This window comes from Staurois parvus, unplaced genomic scaffold (genome assembly GCF_062004578.1).
Source record: "Staurois parvus isolate SC_StPar_1 unplaced genomic scaffold, SC_StPar_1.0 ptg001016l, whole genome shotgun sequence".
NCBI lineage: Eukaryota > Metazoa > Chordata > Amphibia > Anura > Ranidae > Staurois > Staurois parvus.
In genome coordinates this window covers 219,436-240,000 of record NW_028318812.1, presented here as the reverse complement: position 1 = coordinate 240,000, position 20,565 = coordinate 219,436, and the positions used below count along the sequence as shown (strand labels likewise).

At 45.1% G+C, this 20,565-nt stretch overlaps 1 protein-coding gene across 5 annotated transcripts in view; it reads right to left on the bottom strand.

Moving 5' to 3' along the window:
• Window positions 1-20,565, bottom strand: part of HMBOX1 (homeobox containing 1) — a 220,107-nt gene that overhangs the window by 37,949 nt on the left and 161,593 nt on the right. For all 5 annotated transcript variants that reach the window (XM_089657646.1, XM_089657647.1, XM_089657649.1 and 2 more), the window contains exons 4-5: window positions 7,085-7,170; window positions 3,669-3,779 (exon numbers count right to left, since the gene is read on the bottom strand). In XM_089657646.1, the coding sequence (XP_089513772.1) occupies window positions 3,669-3,779; window positions 7,085-7,170 (197 nt within the window). The remainder of the gene's footprint in view (window positions 1-3,668; window positions 3,780-7,084; window positions 7,171-20,565) is intronic.

Genomic DNA, 20,565 nt, shown 5'->3' with positions numbered 1-20,565 from the left:
TACATGGAGATCATATCCCCCCTTATGTATTATACATGGAGATCATATCCCCCCTTATGTATTATACATGGAGATCATATCCCCCCCTTATGTATTATACATGTTGATCATATCCCCCCTTAATCTCCTCAAGAGAGAATAAATTCAGTTCCTCTAATCTTTCCTCATAGCTGATCTCCTCCATGCCTCTTATCAGTTTGGTTGCCCTTCTCTGTACTTTCTCCAGTTCCCCAATGTTCTTTTTGTGAACTGATGCCCAAAACTGAACTGCATATTCCAGATGAGGTATTACTAATGATTTGTACCGAGGGAAACGATATCTCTCTCACTGGAGTGTACAGTATATCTCTTTTAATACAAGAGAAGATTTTGCTCGCTTTAGAAACTGCAGCTTGGCAGTGCATTTACATACGGATTTTTCCAAGCCCGTAGACTTTACCTTACACATTAGCCGTGTGTGGGGAACTGTGTCAAACGCTTTTGTAAAATCCAAGTATTCCACCGCCACCCCTCTGTCCAAGTATACCACGTCCACTGCCACCCCTCTGTCCAAGTATATCACATCCACCGCCACCTCTCTGTCCAAGTATATCACGTCAACCGCCACCCCTCTGTCCAAGCATACCACGTCCACCTCCACCCCTCTGTCCAAGTATACCACGTCCACTGCCACCCCTCTGTCCAAGCATACCACCCCTCTGTCCAAGCATACCACGTCCACCGCCACCCCTCTGTCCAAGTATACCACGTCCACCGCCACCCCTCTGTCCAAGCATACCATATCCACCGCCACCCCTCTGTCCAAGCATACCACGTCCACCTCCACCCCTCTGTCCAAGTATACCACGTCCACCCCTCTGTCCAAGCATACCACGTCCACCGCCACCCCTCTGTCCAAGCATACCACGTCCACCTCCACCCCTCTGTCCAAGCATACCACGTCCACCCCTCTGTCCAAGCATACCACGTCCACCGCCACCCCTCTGTCCAAGCATACCACGTCCACCTCCACCCCTCTGTCCAAGTATACCACGTCCACCGCCACCCCTCTGTCCAAGCATACCACGTCCACCGCCACCCCTCTGTCCAAGTATACCACATCCACCGCTACCACTCTGTCCAAGTATACCACGTCCACCACCACCCCTCTGTCCAAGTATACCACATCCACCTCCACCCCTCTGTCCAAGCACTCATCTATGTGGTCTTACACTCTCCAGTATCTTCCCAACTATAGAAGTTAAACTAACAGGTCCATAATTACTTGGTAAAGATTTTGACCCCTTTTTAAATATTGGCACCATATTGGCCTTACGCTAATTCAGTGGTACTATGCCAGTCATTAAAGAGTCCCTAAAAATGAGAAACAATGGCTTTGAAACGACAGAGCTCAATTCTTTACAGACCCGTGGGTGTATGCCATCCGGTCCAGGTGCTTTATTCACCTTTATTCTGTCTAAATATTTCTGGATTATATCAATTGTGAGCCAATGTGGATCATCTGGAGCTGTGCCAATACCATGCCCATTATGGACAAGAGCCCCCCCATGCAAAGGCAGCCGGATTGTGTTAAACACATTTGCTTCACTGCCACAGCAAAAATAACACTTCATGTCACATTTGGCTGGCAGTACCACCATCGAACATGACCCATTCAAGTAAATAGGGGAGCAAAGGAATATACACATACAATGTACACAGATGCCATGCAGTGGTGCAGGCTTTACAAGGTTAAAACAGGCAGAGAGGAGACTACATTTATGTTCCTCGCGGTCTGAAAAGCAGTCCATTGTGGAATGCTTTTTAGAGGGGAAGCACATCTCAGTATTGCTGATCTTCTGGAACCTCCCTGCAGCCACCCCATATTCACATGCATGGTATTTCTCAGGACGGGTTTCCTGATAGCGACAACATTGGACTGGGTCTGTGTATTGTGTGTTTAATCTCTTCCTGTCTACGGAGGCTCTTTAACTGAGTCTTAAGGCAGGGGAGCAGGACCAGCTTCCTGATCACGTGACAACTATGATGGTCACAGTAGTCACATGATTGGTCCCCATGGCTCTCTGTCATACCTAAATATTGTAGGGGGAGGGGGGGTGTTATCTGTGCCAGCTAGGGCACTGTTCTGGGAATGCCCAGTAAGCGCACACCCAGCACAGAAACCTCAGCTGCCATGTGTGGCGCGTACGCATTGAAGCCTACCACCCTTCCCGGCACACATATATGCTGCATGATCAGCAAGAAGTTAAATGGCCAACTGTAATCTCTATTGTCTCCATTGGAATCCCCCTGACAGGGCGACAATGCAGGAGCACAAACTGGAGACAGGAACAAAGCACTGTCACCCTATAACAGGCAATGCCTGCCTTAGGACCTTCATAGATCACTAAGCAAGCATTTAAATAATGAAGGCTTCATATTTAAAAAATTACTTTTGACATTACATTAAAGACAAGTCACCATTGTTGACTGAAGTCTCCTTACAGCTGAACTTTCTCCATTGCTGGGCGTACCATGCCCTGTTCTTCATTATGTCTGTGTATGGAAGCAGCCATCTTGGTAGAGGCAGAGCTTTGCTTCCAACTTGCAAGATCCTCTAGCAAGGAGAACAGTGAGCAGCACAGAAGCGTCACTACCAAATTCCTCCAAATCTCAGTAGCAGTGCCTTACAGGATTTCACACTGCAGGTTTGCAGCCAAAAGGCTATAGAGCAATTGCACTGCTAATTTTCAGGGTAATACGTAGGCACACACACACGCCGATCAGCCATAACATCACCACCACCCACCATCGGGCATGGACTCCACTAGACCTCTAAAGGTACGCTGTGGTATCTGGAACCAAGCCATCAGCAGCAGATCCTTTAAGTTCTGTAAGTTGCGAGGTGGTGTCCCTATGGATTGGACTTTTTTTTCCAGCACATCCCACAGATGTTCGATTAGTTTGACATCTAGGGAATTTGAAGATCAAGTCAACACCTCAAACAATTCTTGAATTCATCAGATCAGGCCACCTTCTTCCATTGCTCCGTAGTGCAGTTCCGATGCTCACGTGCTCATTGTCAGCACTTATGGCTGTGGATATGGATCAACATGGGCACCCTGACCGGTCTGCGGCTACACAGCCCCAATGCACTGTGTTTTCTCACACCTATTGGAACCAGCATTAACTATTTTCAGAAATCTGAGCAACAGTAGCTCTTCTTTTGGATCACGCTGCACAGGACAAGCCTTTGCTACCCAAGTGCATCAACAAACCTTGGCCACCTATGACCCTGTCACCGGGTTTTCCTACCTTAGACCCACCCACCTACCTTCAGGTGCCATTGTAACCAGATACAAGATTGGTCATAGTGTTATGGCTGATCGATGTAGATGCTCCCTATTAGCATAGCAAATCTTTGATTTTTGCCTTCTAGTTCACTTTAATATATTAAAGCTTATTCTAGATTTTAGCAGCAGAATCTATATCTGCTTTATGTGTGAGTGTGTTAACTGTGTGCTTCAACTCAGTCGGCCACCTTAGTAGTGAAGCTGCTCATCCTCTTCAGACAGCGTAAACACTATAAACTTCCACCAACTTCCATCCTATCCTCCGGGATTTACAGAAGGCATGCGGTGAGAAAACGGTAATAAGCTCTTACAATAATGCAGTAATTGGTACTTTACCAGGACTCGTCTTCTCCAGCTGGTACCACCGATAGAAAGCTCTTTTCTTCTGCTCGCTTAAATCGGAGCCTTGCTGGAGCAGCCAGTGAGAGATCCTGCTCTGACTGATGCCTGAAAGAAACACACAGGCTCTGAACAACAAGACCAAACCGACCATAAACTGCATATATACAGTCTAGACCAGAATTAGGCAACCCTGGCACTTCAGTTCTAATGAAACTACAAATCCCATCATGCCTCTGCGAGTCATGCCTGTGGCTGTCAGAGTGCTGCAAAGCATCATGGAACTCGTAGTTCTACAACAGGTGGGGTGCTGAGGTTGCCTGCCCCTAAGAAGAATTGTATTCATGTACAATAATGCAATAACGGCCAAAGTTGTACAGTATTTTCTAAAGTAAACTGAATACACCCACTAGAAAACCTTTCCTCCTGTATATTGGAATCAACAGCATCCTTTGTGTGCCCCCACATGCTGTATCCAGGGCCACTTTTAGCCCTGCTGCTCATCAATCACCACATGGATGCTTCATTGCCAGCAGTAGGAACAGTAGGAAGTCCGCCCCAGGCAGCCATGGTGGCATTGATGCCTAAAACACACGACACTAGCAGCTTTCATGGTAGCTTAAAAGCCAAAGAGATTATTAAACATCTGCAACCTTTGATAATTATCGATCTGTCTGCATATAGTCCTGCCTTGCTGATATGTCTTTTAGGATATATTCTATATAAATATCTTTTTATTATAAGTGCATGGTATGGGAAGCAAAATATAGTGAAAGCAAAGGAATGAGACTTAACATTTTGACATCTCTACCAAGCCGGAAACCCGCCATGGCTGTGCAGGCACAGTCCACTGAAATCAATTACAGGCTTTAAAATTGTGAAATACAGTTGTGCTCAAAAGTTTGCATACCCTGGCAGAAATTGTGACATTTTGGCATTGATATTGAAAATATGACTGATCATGCCAAAAACTGCTCTTTTATTGAAGGATGATGATCATATGAAGTCATTTATTATCAAATAGTTTGGCTCATTTTTAAATCATAACAACAGAAATCACCCAAATGGCCCGGATCTAAAGTTTCCCTCCCCTGGAATGGTTGGCCTTGGTACAGACACACAAGGTGACACACACGGGTTACAATGCCAATTAGAGGTTAATGTCCCACATCTGTGGCTTTTTAAATTGCAATTAGTGTCAGTGTATAAATAGTCAATGAGTTTGTTAGCTCTTACATGGAAGCACTGACTAGGCTAGATACTGAGCCATGGGGATCAGAAAAGAACTGTCAAAAGTCCTGCGTAACAAGGTAATGGAACTTTATAAAGATGGAAAAGGACATCAAAAGATGTCCAAAGCCTTGAATATGCCAATCAGTACTGTGAAATCACCTATTAAGAAGTGTAAAGTTTAGGGATCACTTGATGCCTAGGTCAGGTAGACTAAGAAAGATTGCAGCCACAACTGACAGAAGAATTGTCCAGGATTCAAAGAAAAACCCACAGGCAACCTCAAAAGAAATACAGGCTGCTCTGGAAAAAGATAGTATGATTGTTTTTAAGGTGTACAATACGATGATACTTGGAACAAAAATGAGCTGTTTGGTTGAGGTGCCAGAAAGAAGCTTTTACTGCACCAATGCCACAAAAAAGCCCAGTTACAATATGACTGACAACACCTTGACATCACTTTATTTACATCTGTTAAAGTGAGAATAATAAACAACTCAAAATTTCCAAATAAACATTTTTGATGAAAAAAAAAAAAAGGTCATAAGCCTTCCATTCATGGAGTCTGTCTGTTTCTTGATCTGTTGATGATCATTTTGTGCAGCAGCAACCACAGCCTCCCGGACACTGTTCAGATAGGTATACTGTTTTCCTTCACCGTAAATCTCCCATTTAGGAAGGGCCCACAAGTTCTCAATAGGATTTAGGTCAAAATTAGGAAGGGGGTAATGTAATTTCTTTCCTTTCCTGGCTATCCGTACAGTGAAGTACTTTGATGCATGCGATGGAGGGCTGTCCTGCATAAATATCATAGTCTTCTTGAAAGGTGTAGACTTTTTCCTGCACCTCTTCAACCTGAAAAGATCCAGCTAACCCATCTTAACAATACCAACTCAAACCAGTACCCCACCTCAAACTTGCTGGCATCTGAGTCAAAGTGGAGCTCAGTGCCCATTACTGATCCAGCCACGGGCCCATCCATCTGGTCCGTCAAGAGTCACTCTCATCTCATCAGTCCATAAAACCTTTGAAAACTCTGTCTTCAGATATTTCTTGTCCCAGTCTTGACATTTCAACGTATGTGTCTTTCAGTGGTGGTCGGGTTTCAGCCCTCCTTACCTTGGCCATAACTCTGAGCACTGAAAACCTACTTCTGGGCACTTCTGGTAGGTTGAAATTCTGGAATATGACAGCACTAGAGGATAATGGGTTCATGGTAGTCTCACGTTTGATTTTTCTCAAATCTATGGCAATTAATTTGCCTCTTTTTTTCACTTTTCTTGTTACCCTGTTGACCATTTGCAACAAAACGTTTGATGGTTCTGTGATCTTGCCCCAATATCTTAGCAATTTCCAGAATTCTGCATCCCTCTGAAAGACTTTTTACAATTTTTGACTTTTCAGAGTCAGCTAAATCTCTTTTTAGGCCCATTTTGCTAGAGGAAAAGAAGCTGCCTAATAATTATGCACACCTTGATATAGGATGTTGATCTCCTTAGGTCACTCCCTCCCTCATTACACAAATACACATCACCTGATATGCTTAAATCCAATAAGCATTCGATTTTATACAGCTTGGAGCTGGATAATATGCATAAAAATGATGATTTGGTCACAAAAATCACTTGCCTAATAATTGTGCACAGTGTAGTGTCACTTTAATGAGGTTCTTCAGCACACCCCCACAACCAAAAAAAATTGAAAGTCAGCAGATGCACATACTGTAGCTGCTGACTTGTAATAAAAACACAGTTATCTGTCCAGGGATCCAGTGCTGTCCTAACCGGGCCATTTCTTCAATGGTCTTGCCATGCTAACTGTGGGAAGCTGGCTGTGACTCCCTGTAGCTTGACAGCTGCCTCCCTACTGAGCATGTGCAATCCACGCTACACCCTATGAATGGTCCTGCGGCCTTCTGAGGAGGCATCACATCCTTCCCAACTTTATCTGCAGCAAAAATAAACCCCATCCGGCCAGTACCGGGTCTAATTATCATACATAGCATTTGGAATGTTCACACTCGCTGATCAATATATATGAAAGGGAAGAATAAATACTGCAATCATGATCCTAGCCCGGCCTTCCCATCACTGTTTATTACGGGGTGAAGAGATCTCAGGACTATTTTTCTATGGTTTGCAGGGGAAGCACCTCCAGAAATCTCTGAGGTCCATTCTACTCACCTGTGACCTGTGCAACCACAGCCTGCGATATTCTTCGGTTTGCCAGAAAGGCTTTAATTTCTTCTTTAATGACGCTACTGTCCCTCCTGCAATACAAACACAGAATGATGTTAAATACTACAGAGATCCTCAAGTTATGGCAATAAAATATCTCCAATTTTCACTAAATTATCAAAACACTTGTTTTCAGCACTAGGAGCCTGACGTAGGTAGGTACCTGGGCATATTCAGCGCTGACCTCAGGCCTTCCCTTCAGCTTAGTTGTACAGGTTCCTCCTATTGATTACTCTAATGTCACTGCATACTGTGAGCTTCTCACAATGTGCATTACAGGTTGCACCAAGTGATATAGAGACAAGCCTCATTTTCTGGCTGGAGAAGATCCATTATAATCTAGCCCAGTGGTCACCAAACTTTTTCCGGCCCTTGAGGCATTAATCCTGCCACTGACACAAACAATGGGACATAATTCCTTCCACTGACTACAACAATCAGAAACTAATCCTCCCACTAACACCAACGAGGAGGCACTATTCCACCCCTAATACAAGAGATGGGGCATGGTTTACTCCCACTGGGCACAGTCCAGCCACCTAAAGCCTGAACGACAGTAAACTAGCCCTTTGTTTAGAAAGTTCGGAGACCCCTGATCTAGTGCTTTCCTTCCAGCATGACTGCCCCTCGACCGCCCCTTCTATTCATTGGATTTCAGTTCTTTTAATCATGGAGGCTCAGCATCACATGTGGTCTGCATGCAAATACTGCCTGCCTAGGAACTAGGACTTTTTTTTCTCAGGGAAGAGGTGCAGGAACTCCCCCTTCTGAATCACTTTTTGTCTCTGCCCCCAACCCACCCTCAAGTACAGCCCTTGGTTCGACCTCTAGCCACCTTCCAGTATCGCTCCATATAGAGAATATACAGCCAAGTATCATTTTGGATGGAATGTGTTCATTATAAACAAGAAAAAAAGTAAAATATATCCCCTGCAGCCAGAGGCAATAGACCCCCCAAGAAGCAAAATACCATCCCAGCAACAATAGACAACCAGCAGCAACAATAGACAACCAGCAGCAACAATAGACAACCAGCAGCAACAATAGACAACCAGCAGCAACAACTGATCTCCCAGTAGCCAGCATCAATATACTCTTCAACAGCAAGCAACAATAGACCCCTCCCTCAACAGTAGATCTTTTCTAGCAACAATAGATCCCCCATCAGCAACAATAGACCACCATGCAAACATAGATCCTGTCCAGTGACAATAGACCCCCCCCAGCAGCCAGCATCAATAGACCTTCCAGCACATCCCAGCACCCGTTGCCATTACATACATTCAGTGCTGGAGGTGCCAGAAACTGCGTTCCTGCTGAAAAAAAACTCCTGCTAGAAACACCCTCTCCTCTGGACTGACACCAGCCCATCAAGGCATTTTGATATTTGCATAACAGCCAGGAGTACTTAGGTGGGGTGCTGTGGGAAGCTCACAGTGTGCAGTGAAAACAGAGTAAGCCAATTCAGTAGAGGAGAGGAGCCGGTACAACTGTGCAAGACTGAAGTGAAGACCGGAGATCAGAGTCCAACTCCAGTAAATCAGAAAATTCTCCCTTGCAGTGGGACTGAAGGGTTAACTTTTCAGAAAAACTGAAAAGGTAAACTAACCCCCTACAGGCTTCCCACCCCCCTGGTCCATGTGATACTTACCTCTGTGGGTGATGAGCGGTCAGTGGCCAAGCAAGCTTATGTAGAAGTTCGGGATGTGAAATCCCAGCTCTTCTCCTCGTAGGGCTTCCAGGATGGATCAGAGCGGTGCTGACCAATCAGAATTGCTCTGATCTGTCCTGGAAGCCCTGCAGAGAGAACAGGAGACGAATGTGATTTCACAACCCAGATTGCTACAGCTGCTGCATGGGCACTGACAGCTTATCATCCATGGAGGTAAGTGCAGCAAGGACCAGGGATGAGGGGGTGGCGAAGGTGTTTGGTGTTCGTTCGCCTTTTAACGTTTTCTGAAAAGGTGAACTTATGCTATAAGCTGTCTCCTCTTCCTACTACAGTACACCCCCATTCCTGCCTTGACAATAAGTAAAGGAGGAGGTGTTGTGTAGTGAGAATAAACTACCTGACCCAGGGTGATTGTACTGCTCCCTCCTTAGGTCTGGATGTGGATCACCAGGTGAAAACCAGGGAAAAGCCTGAAAAGGAAAACTAATGCAATTCCACTGATGGATTATTTACATATTATTCAAAGTTTTTCGGTTTAGATCCACTTTAAGGAACAAAATGTGAAACCCAAGCCATTTCCTGTCGGGTGTAAGAATATATTGAACGCCAGTGATGCTCCGATCATCTCTTCTCCGATGGAGAAGACGGACGCAGTGCTGGGATCGGGGAAGACACTGATGTATGTGACGGGAAAGTGTTAATAACGCGGAGAGGAGACTGTGTACAGAGCCAGGGGCCAGACGAGCAGAGTGAGATGTCATAAAGTAGCTGGCTGCCTGGCATTGCTTTTAATGAGTGTCATATCTGATCAGAAGTGTCATAACACCACGATGGATGAGGGTAATTCTAGGCAACTTGAATAAGGTGTGTGAGTGCCATATGGCATGAGGAAAGTTTCATTACTGAGGGGAGACATAAATCTTATACCTCCGACATAAAACCAGAGACATAAAATAAAAGATGGAGGGGGGGACGGGGGTGGATTTAAAGCCGCAGAGCCAACGCATACAAATTGGTAAATAATTCTGGTGGAAGATGAAGTGAAGGAAATTGGATTAAAGGGACCCCAACGTCAAATATCCAGCAAGGGGTGTAGGCGTTGGACAGTTTTATATTGGGACTCCATTCAATTCAGTGCTTCCGGCCATCTCCATTAAGGACTTGTACATGAGCACTACAGATCGAACCCCTTGTTTTCTCTGCTGAAGGAACAGATAGCAAAAACTATAGTATCAAATGCAATCAGGTGCTGCAGCCAACACTCACTTTAACAAGACTTCGAGAAATGTAGGGAACCCACTGAGTTGCAGTTCACCGGAAATTATAAAGTTTTTCTGAGAGTTCAGAAAAAAAAAGGAGGCAGAGAGTTGAAGTTACACTCTGCAAAGCTCAGTGAGGAGAGCTCTGACAGTTGATTGGAGTGAAGAGACACACCCCCTCCACACAGCTTACAGACATTGAGCTGAGGCTCTCAATCTGCTGGAGCTCCCTCCCGTCACCTTTTTTCTCTTGGTGTCAGAAAAACTTGTCAGAAGTGATTCATGCTGATAGCAGAGAAATGAAGCAGCAGACAGAAATGACACAGTGCTCTGGATTGAGACAAGTAAACACTATAGAGAGATATGCTTTGTTCATATTTCATGTCTAAGGTTTACAACCACTTTAAAGTGGAACTTCACTCTCTTAATTTACATTGACTATTTTTAATTGTTATGCTGATAGCATTAGTAAATAGATAGGAAAGTATATTGTACTTGCTTGTTTTTAACAGTTTTTTTTACATTTCTTTAGTTACTTCCTGGTTTCAATGCCTAGGCAAATGATGTCACACATCCTGGGGGTCCTCAGGAGGGGTTTTCTCAGCTAAGCACACCCTCCTGCCTGTATGACTGAGCTAAAGGCAGATGGATCCCTGGAAGTAGCTTCTACATGAATCATCTGACCTTACTCAAGATGGCCACAGCCACAAATGTTAGGGAGTGTTTTGCTAAGGGATTTCTCAGCAAAATAAAGCATGGAAACGTGGATGGATGGGGGAGATTGCGTTGGACATTATAAATGAAGTGTTACTAAACCCACATCAGTAAAATCAGCAATGCTGCACCCAAATGAAATTTACTTCCTTTTTTCCCAACAAATTGAGCTTTCAGTGGTATTTGATCGCCTGTGCGGTTTTTATTTTTTACGCTATATAAAAAAACAAAAAAAAAAAAAAATATTTTTGACTTTTTGCTATTAAAACATGTCCAGTAAAAAATTTAAAGAAATCAAATTGTCATAAATTTACGCCAAAATGTATTCTGCGACATGTCTTTGCTAAAAAAAAATCCCAATACGTGTCAATTAATTGGTTTGCGTGAAAGTTATAGCTTTTACAAATGGCGGTATATGTACTGGGATTTCTAAAATTTTATATTTACTAGTAATGGCGGCGATCAGCGACTTATAGCGGGACTGTGGGGACTGACTAGTGACACCAATACAGTGATCAGTATTAAGAAAAAAATAAAATAAAAAAAAGGACTGACACCACAGCATACCTTCAGAGGTCTAGTGGAGTCCATGCCTCAATGGGTATTGCTGTCAGATTATAATGATCTAGCGGATTGGTGTAAACGCAAGTGAACACTACTCTGTAAAGTTCACTTAAAAAATGAAAGCATCAAGTACTTGACAAACAGATGTAGGCATCAAAAATGCTGACACTCATGTACAATAAACCTTAGTAAACCACAGAGATGTTTTGGATGAAGGTGGAATTGGTTAAATGACTTCACTTACCACCATTCAGCCACTACAGCAAGTGAAAGAAAATATCTCTAAAATGGGAGAAATCCAATCTTATACAGCTGTCACCTTAACAAGTGTTCCTATTGGAGGATTTTCCCTCTGTTCCTGTTCGGTTGACAACTGAAACCTCTTGATTCTCCCTTTCATTAGGACAGAATCATCCTAAGAATCAGACCAATGTAGCTGTCCTTGTATGGTCCCATAGGAAGCGAAGCACAGCAGTTGATCCATGATTCAAGTATGAGACTGCTCTTCAAGGATAAAAACCTGAAAGTTCTGGGAGCCCCAGCTCAGGTTCTCTTACAATGTTTACAACTCTATACCAGGGTTTCATATAACCGTAGGGTTCGTCCAGAGGTTGTTAGGGGTTCCTTGGGCAATCACCAATTTCTGCTTCTCAGATAAGTTCCCACTGACTTCACTGAACGTTTTAGCTATCTGTAAGAGGGTAATTCTTCCCAATGACCACAAGTGTAAGGAGCATTCTTCCCAATGACTTTAATCATGACAATTTGGTAATTCAGACCACCCACTTGGTTGAGATTCAGGGTCCCTTGAATGAGGGTATGATACGGGAGTGCATTCAACACCTGTCTAAGGCATAGTGTATGAAGAGAGTTTCAACATGAAATTTACCACAGCAAGATAAAAATCATGGGCTGTAGTCCATATAATCGAAACAAAATATGTGGGTCTAGGCCTAGAGGAAAAATAAAGGTGGTGGGGAGGACTGAGAAACAGGTAAAAAAAAATGGGGTTGCATTCACTCCCATATCATATCCTCATTCAAGGAACCATGAATGATGAAACTCAACCACATAGCTGACCTGAATTACCAAATGGTCATGATACAATGGTGTGATGGTCAGTGGGAAGAATGCTCCTTACACTGGTGGACACTGGAAAGAATTATCCCCTTACAGATAGCTAAAAAGATCAATGGTGTCAGTGGGAACTTATCTGAGAGGCAGAAATTGCTCAAGGAACCCCTAGCAACCTCTGGAGGAACCCTGGTTGAGAAACCCTGCTATGAACTACTTGAATTTGGCACACATCTGTATTTCTACTGAAAGTGTCACATGACCTTAGTGGATTTGTTGCACGGCTCCTAACATCATCTACACTGCCAGTAATGAGTCAGAAATTTCTTACTGAATCGCTCCGAATGTAATCTGGTATTGCCGTAATAACTCAAATTAAGTGTGCATTATAAAGAAAAGAGAAAAAATGGAAACACAACATGATTTGCAGGTGTGAAAGTGATGAAATGTTTTGTTTAAAGAAGAAATGGTGTAACATTCTTTTGTTTTCGCTGTGTGATGAGACACCTAGCTAACAGGTGAGAAGCCTAACTTTCGTCATTCACTGCATGCGCTGCTTACTAGGGAGTCATAGGGAGTCATGTCAGAGCTTCAAAGAGGGCAAATTGTTGGTGTCGCTTAGCTGTTGTCTCTGTGATTGAAGTTTCCAATGTATTTGCTGTGTCACAAGGTACAGTATCAAAGATTATGACGGCATATACAGTTTCCGGGAAAACGTCTTCTGATAACCATAAGTGTGGTTGACATGGCCAACTGAACGAAAGAGACAAAAAGACATTGTACAGGATTGTGACCCAGAATAACAACTGCTGCAAAAGTGACTTCAGAGCTCAATCTCAGTCCCGTAAGACTGAGATTGAGCTCTGCAATGAGGCTTCCTACCTGTTTGTTAGGTGTCTCATCACACAGAGGAAGCAAAAGAATGTTACTTCAATTCCACTTTAAACACAAAACATGCTGGCACTTTCATACCTGCAAATTATGTAGTGTTTCCATATTTTTGTCTAAACCCTGTATTTCTTACGGTTATAGAACACATATAATGACAATGTAGGGCAGAGGTCTCCAAACAAGCTCTATGCTTACCTTTATCCGGTCCCTGGGGTGTTATTACCTCCACTTACATGAACACTATTACTCCCACTGACACCAATGATTGGGCAATATTTCTCCCACTGACCCCAATGTTGGGGCACTATTGCTTCCAATGACACCAATGATGGGGCTCTATTCCTTCCACTGACACCAATGATGGGACACTATTCCTCCCACTGACACCAATGACTGGGTATTATTCCTCCCACTAGCCCCAATGATGGAGCGCTATTCCTTTTATGGACACCAGGGATGGGGTACCATTCTGTCCACTGACACCAATCATGGGGCACTAATCCATCCAGACACCAACGATGGGGCATTATTCCTCCCAATGGCACCAAGGATGGGGCACTATTCCTCCAACTGATACCAAGGATGGGGCACTATTCCTCCCACTGACACCAAGGATGGGGCACTAATCGTCCCACTGACACCAAGGATGGGGCACTAATCCTCCCACTGACACCAAGGATGGGGCATTAATCCTCCCACTGACACCAAGGATGGGGCACTAATCCTCCCACTGACACCAACAATGGGGCACTAATCCTCCCACTGACACGAAGGATGGGGGCACTATTCCTTCCACTGACACCAAAGATGAGGGCACTATTTCTTCCACTGACACCAAGGTTGAGGGCACTATTCCTTCCACTGACACCAAGGATGAGGGCACTATTCCTTCCACTGACACCAAGGATGAGGGCACTATTCCTTCCACTGACACCAAGGATGAGGGCACTATTCCTTCCACTGACACCAAGGATGAGGGCACTATTCCTTCCACGGACACCAAGGATGAGGGCATTATTACCGAAGCCAGGACATTTTCTACTCCCACTGTCCACAGTCCGGCCCATCTAAAACAGAAGGATAGTAAAGTGGCCCTTTCTTAAGAAAGTTTGGAGACCCCTGATGTAGAGGATGGACTGGTAGTAAGACATCACTGCTGGCATTGCAAGCATCTTTCAAATACACAGGTTTTCAAACATGAAAGCTTTGTGATCGATGCAGAATTCTTGTTTCTGTTGGAAAAGTCTGTTTCTCACATTAGTCACCAGAACACCACCCAAGTTGGGATCGATGGGCCTGCCTAAGCCAACCAAAATATTTCCCTACGTGCTTTGGATGCCTTAGCACTTCTATAAGTTACAGTAGAACTACATTACAAAAATATAAATGCAAAACCACTTAAAGTGTCATTAAAGTCGAACATTTTCTGAGTGCATTTCTCTTTACCTTTAACACTGTACCTTTTAACTTTCAATTGTTCATCATCTCTACATTAGTAGATATCCGGCTGAGCCGGCTAGATCTACTCACTTCCTGAGAGTTGCTGGCAACACAACATCAGCCAGTTCTCTGGCTGTACCGTTGTCACCCTCACAGGGACTGCTCTGCCAGCCTACGCAGAGGAAGCCATTCACTTCCAGTTATCTTCTGCAAGCCAACCCATTTGACAGCTCCAACACTTTGACTGACACACTATGCTCCTCCCCCCATCCCAGCGTGATCACCACTTCATCTAGTGAGGTAGAACTAGCAGGGAAGGTGGACTAAAGCGTGTGATCTGGGCTGTCACACAAACTACCACTGTAGAAGGAGGCAAGGATAGGCCTCTCCACCGGTGCTGGTCAACTCACTAGATGTGGGACCTCAAATGCCCTTTACTAAATTTGCAAAAGGTTGCACATACTAGTCAGCGAATGGAATCCTACAGGAACAGCTGTCAGAGCCTGCAGAAATAATACAGGAGACGGTCAGAGACTGCAGACACCGTACAGGAGACGGTCAGAGACTGCAGACACGATACAGGAGACGGTCAGAGACTGCAGACACCGTACAGGTGATGGTCAGAGACTGCAGACACGATACAGGAGACGGTCAGAGACTGCAGACACGGTACAGGAGACGGTCAGAGACTGCGGACATGGTACAGGAGACAGTCAGAGACTGCAGACATGATACAGGAGACGGTCAGAGACTGCAGACATGATACAGGAGACGGTCAGAGACTGCAGACATGATACAGGAGACGGTCAGAGACTGCAGACATGGTACAGTAGATGGTCAGAGACTGCAGAAATAATACAGGAGACGGTCAGAGACTGCAGACACCGTACAGGAGATGGTCAGAGACTGCAGACATGATACAGGAAATGGTCAGAGACTGCAGAAATAATACAGGAGACGGTCAGAGACTGCAGACATGATACAGGAAATGGTCAGAGACTGCAGACATAATACAGGAGACGGTCAGAGACTGCAGAAATAATACAGGAGACGGTCAGAGACTGCAGAAATAATACAGGAGACGGTCAGAGACTGCAGAAATAATACAGGAGACGGTCAGAGACTGCAGACATGGTACAGGAGGTGGTCAGAGACTGCATAAATAATACAGGAGACGGTCAGAGACTGCAGACATGGTACAGGAGGTGGTCAGAGACTGCAGACATGATACAGGAGATGGTCAAAGACTGCAGACATGATACAGGAGATGGTCAGAGACTGCAGAAATAATAGAGGAGACGGTCAGAGACTGCAGACACCGTACAGGAGATGGTCAGAGACTGCAGACACCGTACAGGAGATGGTCAGAGACTGCAGACATGATACAGGAGATGGTCAGAGACTGCAGACATGATACAGGAGATGGTCAGAGACTGCAGACATGATACAGGAGATGGTCAGAGACTGCAGACACCGTACAGGAGAAGGTCAGAGACTGCAGACACCGTGCAGGAGACGGTCAGAAACTGCAAAGGGAGAATGTCACCAGAACACCGAGGATCACCAATATGGGTCCAAAAGTTTTAACGAACGATCACATAATGACAGCAAGGTAACATCTCGTAGGAATGTCTGATGAAGGGGTCCTTTGAGACTCCAAAACGTTGCCTTGCTGTCACTATGTGACTGTTCTTTAAACCGTTTGGACCCATATTGGTGATCCTCGGTTTGCTGGTGACATTCTCCCTTGCTGATTCTGTTCGGTTCCAGCCGACGGTCGCTGCAGCACCCACTTATACACACAGCCATTTTTAACAGGAATGTGTGCGTTTGGATTGTATAATTGCGTTCAGAGACTGCAGACGCGGTATAGGAGGCGGTCAGAGACTGCAAGCACGATACAGGAGGTGGTCAGAGACTGCAGACGCGGTACAGGAGATGGTCAGAGACTGCAGACACGATACAGGAGATGGGCAGAGACTGCAGACACGATACAGGAGATGGTCAGACTGCAGACACGATACAGGAGAAGGTCAGAGACTGCAGACACGATACAGGAGAAGGTCAGAGACTGCAGACATGATACAGGAGATGGTCAGAGACTGCAGACATGATACAGGACATGGTCAGAGACTGCAGACATGATACAGGACATGGTCAGGGACTGCAGACATGATACAGGAGATGGTCAGAGACTGCAGACATGATACAGGAGATGGTCAGAGACTGCAGACATGATACAGGAGAAGGTCAGAGACTGCAGACATGATATAGGAGAAGGTCAGACTGTAGACATGATACAGGAGATGATCAGACTGCAGACATGATACAGGAGATGGTCAGACTGTAGACATTATACAGCAGAAGGTCAGAGACTGCAGACATGATACAGGAGAAGGTCAGACTGTAGACATGATACAGCAGAAGGTCAGAGACTGCAGACATGATACAGGAGATGGTCAGACTGCAGACATGATACAGGAGATGGTCAGAGACTGCAGACATGATACAGGAGATGGTCAGAGACTGCAGACATGGTACAGGAGATGGTCAGAGACTGCAGACATGGTACAGGAGAAGGTCAGACTGTAGACATGATACAGCAGAAGGTCAGAGACTGCAGACATGATACAGGAGATGGTCAGACTGCAGACATGATACAGCAGAAGGTCAGAGACTGCAGACATGATACAGGAGATTGTCAGAGACTGCAGACATGGTACAGGAGATGGTCAGAGACTGCAGACACGATACAGGAGATGGTCAAAGACTGCAGACATGATACAGGAGATGGTCAGAGACTGCAGACATGATACAGAAGATGGTCAGAGACTGCAGACGTGATACAGGAGATGGTCAGTGACTGTAAACTTGGTAAAGAAGACTTAGGACATGCTTTTGAAGGCTGTCAGAGACTCAGAGACTAGATAAATGTTACATTAGACTGCTAGAGATCACTACTATTACAGCCCCTTTATAGATCAATACTTCCACATATTTTCTCCTCCTTTTGAATCACTTCACCCACATTTGATATTACTCTCAACAAGACCCATTAAAAAATAAATTATATATAAAAATATAAAGAATAGAACAAGAAAAAAAAGAAAGGAGCATCACTGAGAAGGTGATACTGTGTGAAAGAAATAAACCAAACCACAGAACTGCTAGTAGCCAGTCTAAGTAATGGTTTCCATCATTGGCTTATAGCTCATTAACATGGGCACTAAGCACTATGCAGAGCCCTTTGTTTACTAACCCTGCACTGCCTGCAGGCGTGTGTGGGAGTCCATACAGCTGATGTGTATCCATTCACTTTGTATGGGCTGCCTGCAGGCGTGTGTGCGAGTCCATACAGCTGATGTGTATCCATTCACTTTGTATGGGCTGCCTGCAGGCGTGTGTGGGAGTCCATACAGCTGATGTGTATCCATTCACTTTGTATGGGCTGCCTGCAGGCGTGTGTGGGAGTCCATACAGCTGATGTGTATCCATTCACTTTGTATGGGCTGCCTGCAGGCGTGTGTGGGAGTCCATACAGCTGTGTATCCATTCACTTTGTATGAGCTGCCTGCAGGCGTGTGTGTGAGTCCATACAGCTGTGTATCCATTCACTTTGTATGAGTTGCCTTCAGGCGTGTGTGGAAGTCCATACAGCTGATGTGTATCCATTCACTTTGTTTGGGCTGCCTGCAGGCCTGTGTGTGGGAGTCCGTACAGCTGATGTGTATCCATTCACTTTGTATGGGCTGCCTGCAGGCGTGTGTGCGAGTCCATACAGCTGATGTGTATCCATTCACTTTGTATGAGCTGCCTGCAGGCGTGTGTGTGAGTCCATACAGCTGTGTATCCATTCACTTTGTATGAGCTGCCTGCAGGCCTGTGTGTGAGTCCATACAGCTAATGTGTATCCATTCACTTTGTATGGGCTGCCTGCAGGCGTGTGTGGGAGTCCATACAGCTGATGTGTATCCATTCACTTTGTATGGGCTGCCTGCAGGCGTGTGTGGGAGTCCATACAGCTGATGTGTATCCATTCACTTTGTATGAGTTGCCTTCAGGCGTGTGTGGAAGTCCATACAGCTGATGTGTATCCATTCACTTTGTTTGGGCTGCCTGCAGGCCTGTGTGTGGGAGTCCGTACAGCTGATGTGTATCCATTCACTTTGTATGGGCTGCCTGCAGGCCTGTGTGGGAGTCCATACAGCTGATGTGTATCCATTCACTTTGTATGGGCTGCCTGCAGGCGTGTGTACGAGTCCATACAGCTGATGTGTATCCATTCACTTTGTATGGGCTGCCTGCAGGCGTGTGTGGGAGTCCATACAGCTGATGTGTATCCATTCACTTTGTATGGGCTGCCTGCAGGCCTGTGTGGGAGTCCATACAGCGGATGTGTATCCATTCACTTTGTATGGGCTGCCTGCAGGCCTGTGTGGGAGTCCATACAGCGGATGTGTATCCATTCACTTTGTATGGGCTGCCTGCACACCCATAGAACATAGTACAAAAAGTAAACCAGCAGCTCTGGGGCAGTGTGCCATGTGAAGGAACTCTTAAAGGGTGTGTTCACCTTTTCACAAAAAATGAACCGGTGAACTCGTAACTCTCTCCCCGCTCTTTTGGTCCTCGGTGAATGTTCCTTATGTTATCGCCATCTTCTGATGCCCTCTCCAGCTCTTAGAATGGACCAGAACTTGAAAACTTCACAGCACTGGAGGCTGTAAAGCAGCATACTGCTCTGCGCTGACCATTGCAGCTGTACTGACCAATGAGAATCTCATATTTGTTCTGCTATGCTGTCCAAGGAGAGAGGACTCACACTGTAGTCACATGGCCAGTGCTGACCAATGAGTGCTCACTTTGTTCTGATATGTAGTCTTTGGTACTTAGTAGATATGTTTCAAAGTGCTGGACCATTATATTGCCTGGAGAGGGTAGAGGAAGATGAGGATCATGAGGTATACTGCAGAGATGACTGGAATGGTGGAGTGCTGTGAGTTCATTTGTTGTCTTTCCTGATGAAATAACCCTTTAAAACATCAATACACTGAATATTGACTGCAGGGGCCCAAGGATTGCACCTTAAGTGCCAAAGGGCTGCATATGGTTGGTCATCAAGGCTTTACACCAAGTTGGTGAGGAGTTCTTGTGGGTAGTCTTCAGTTTAGCCTGGCTACGGAGTTCCACATTAATTTGTTCACCCCTGCTTTAAACACATACGTCTAAAATGAAAAACAAAGTTTTTCTAGAATTAGGAATATTAACTTCTTCCCTACCACTCTATAACCGAAAGATGGCTACAGCGCGGTTGTCTAGTTCTGGGACGACGTCCATGGATGTAATTCCAGAACGCGCACTTGGCGCCGCCGGTGATCGCTGTGTCCTGTGGACACAGCTGATCACGTGATGCGGTAAACAGCCAATCACCGCAGCCTTTTACCACGTCCAATGACACAACAGATCACCAGGTACATACAGTTGCCGGTTATCGGCTGCACTTTACTCACGCTGTCACACCTTGAGGAAAGTACTGCCGATATCCGGCAATTGTCAGAGAAGTGATCCGCACTGATGATCAGTGCCCATCAGTGCCGCACCACCTGTGCCCATCAGTGCCTAGCAGTGCCACCCACCTGTGCCCATCTGTGCCACCCAGCAGTGCCCATCAGTGCTGCCTCTCAGTACCGCCTCATCAACGCACATCAGTGAAGGAGAAAAATTACCTGTTTGCTAAATTTTATAATAGAAACAAAGGAAAACTTTTTGGTTTCCAATTTTTTTGCTCTCTTTTTTGTTTATAGTGAAAAAAT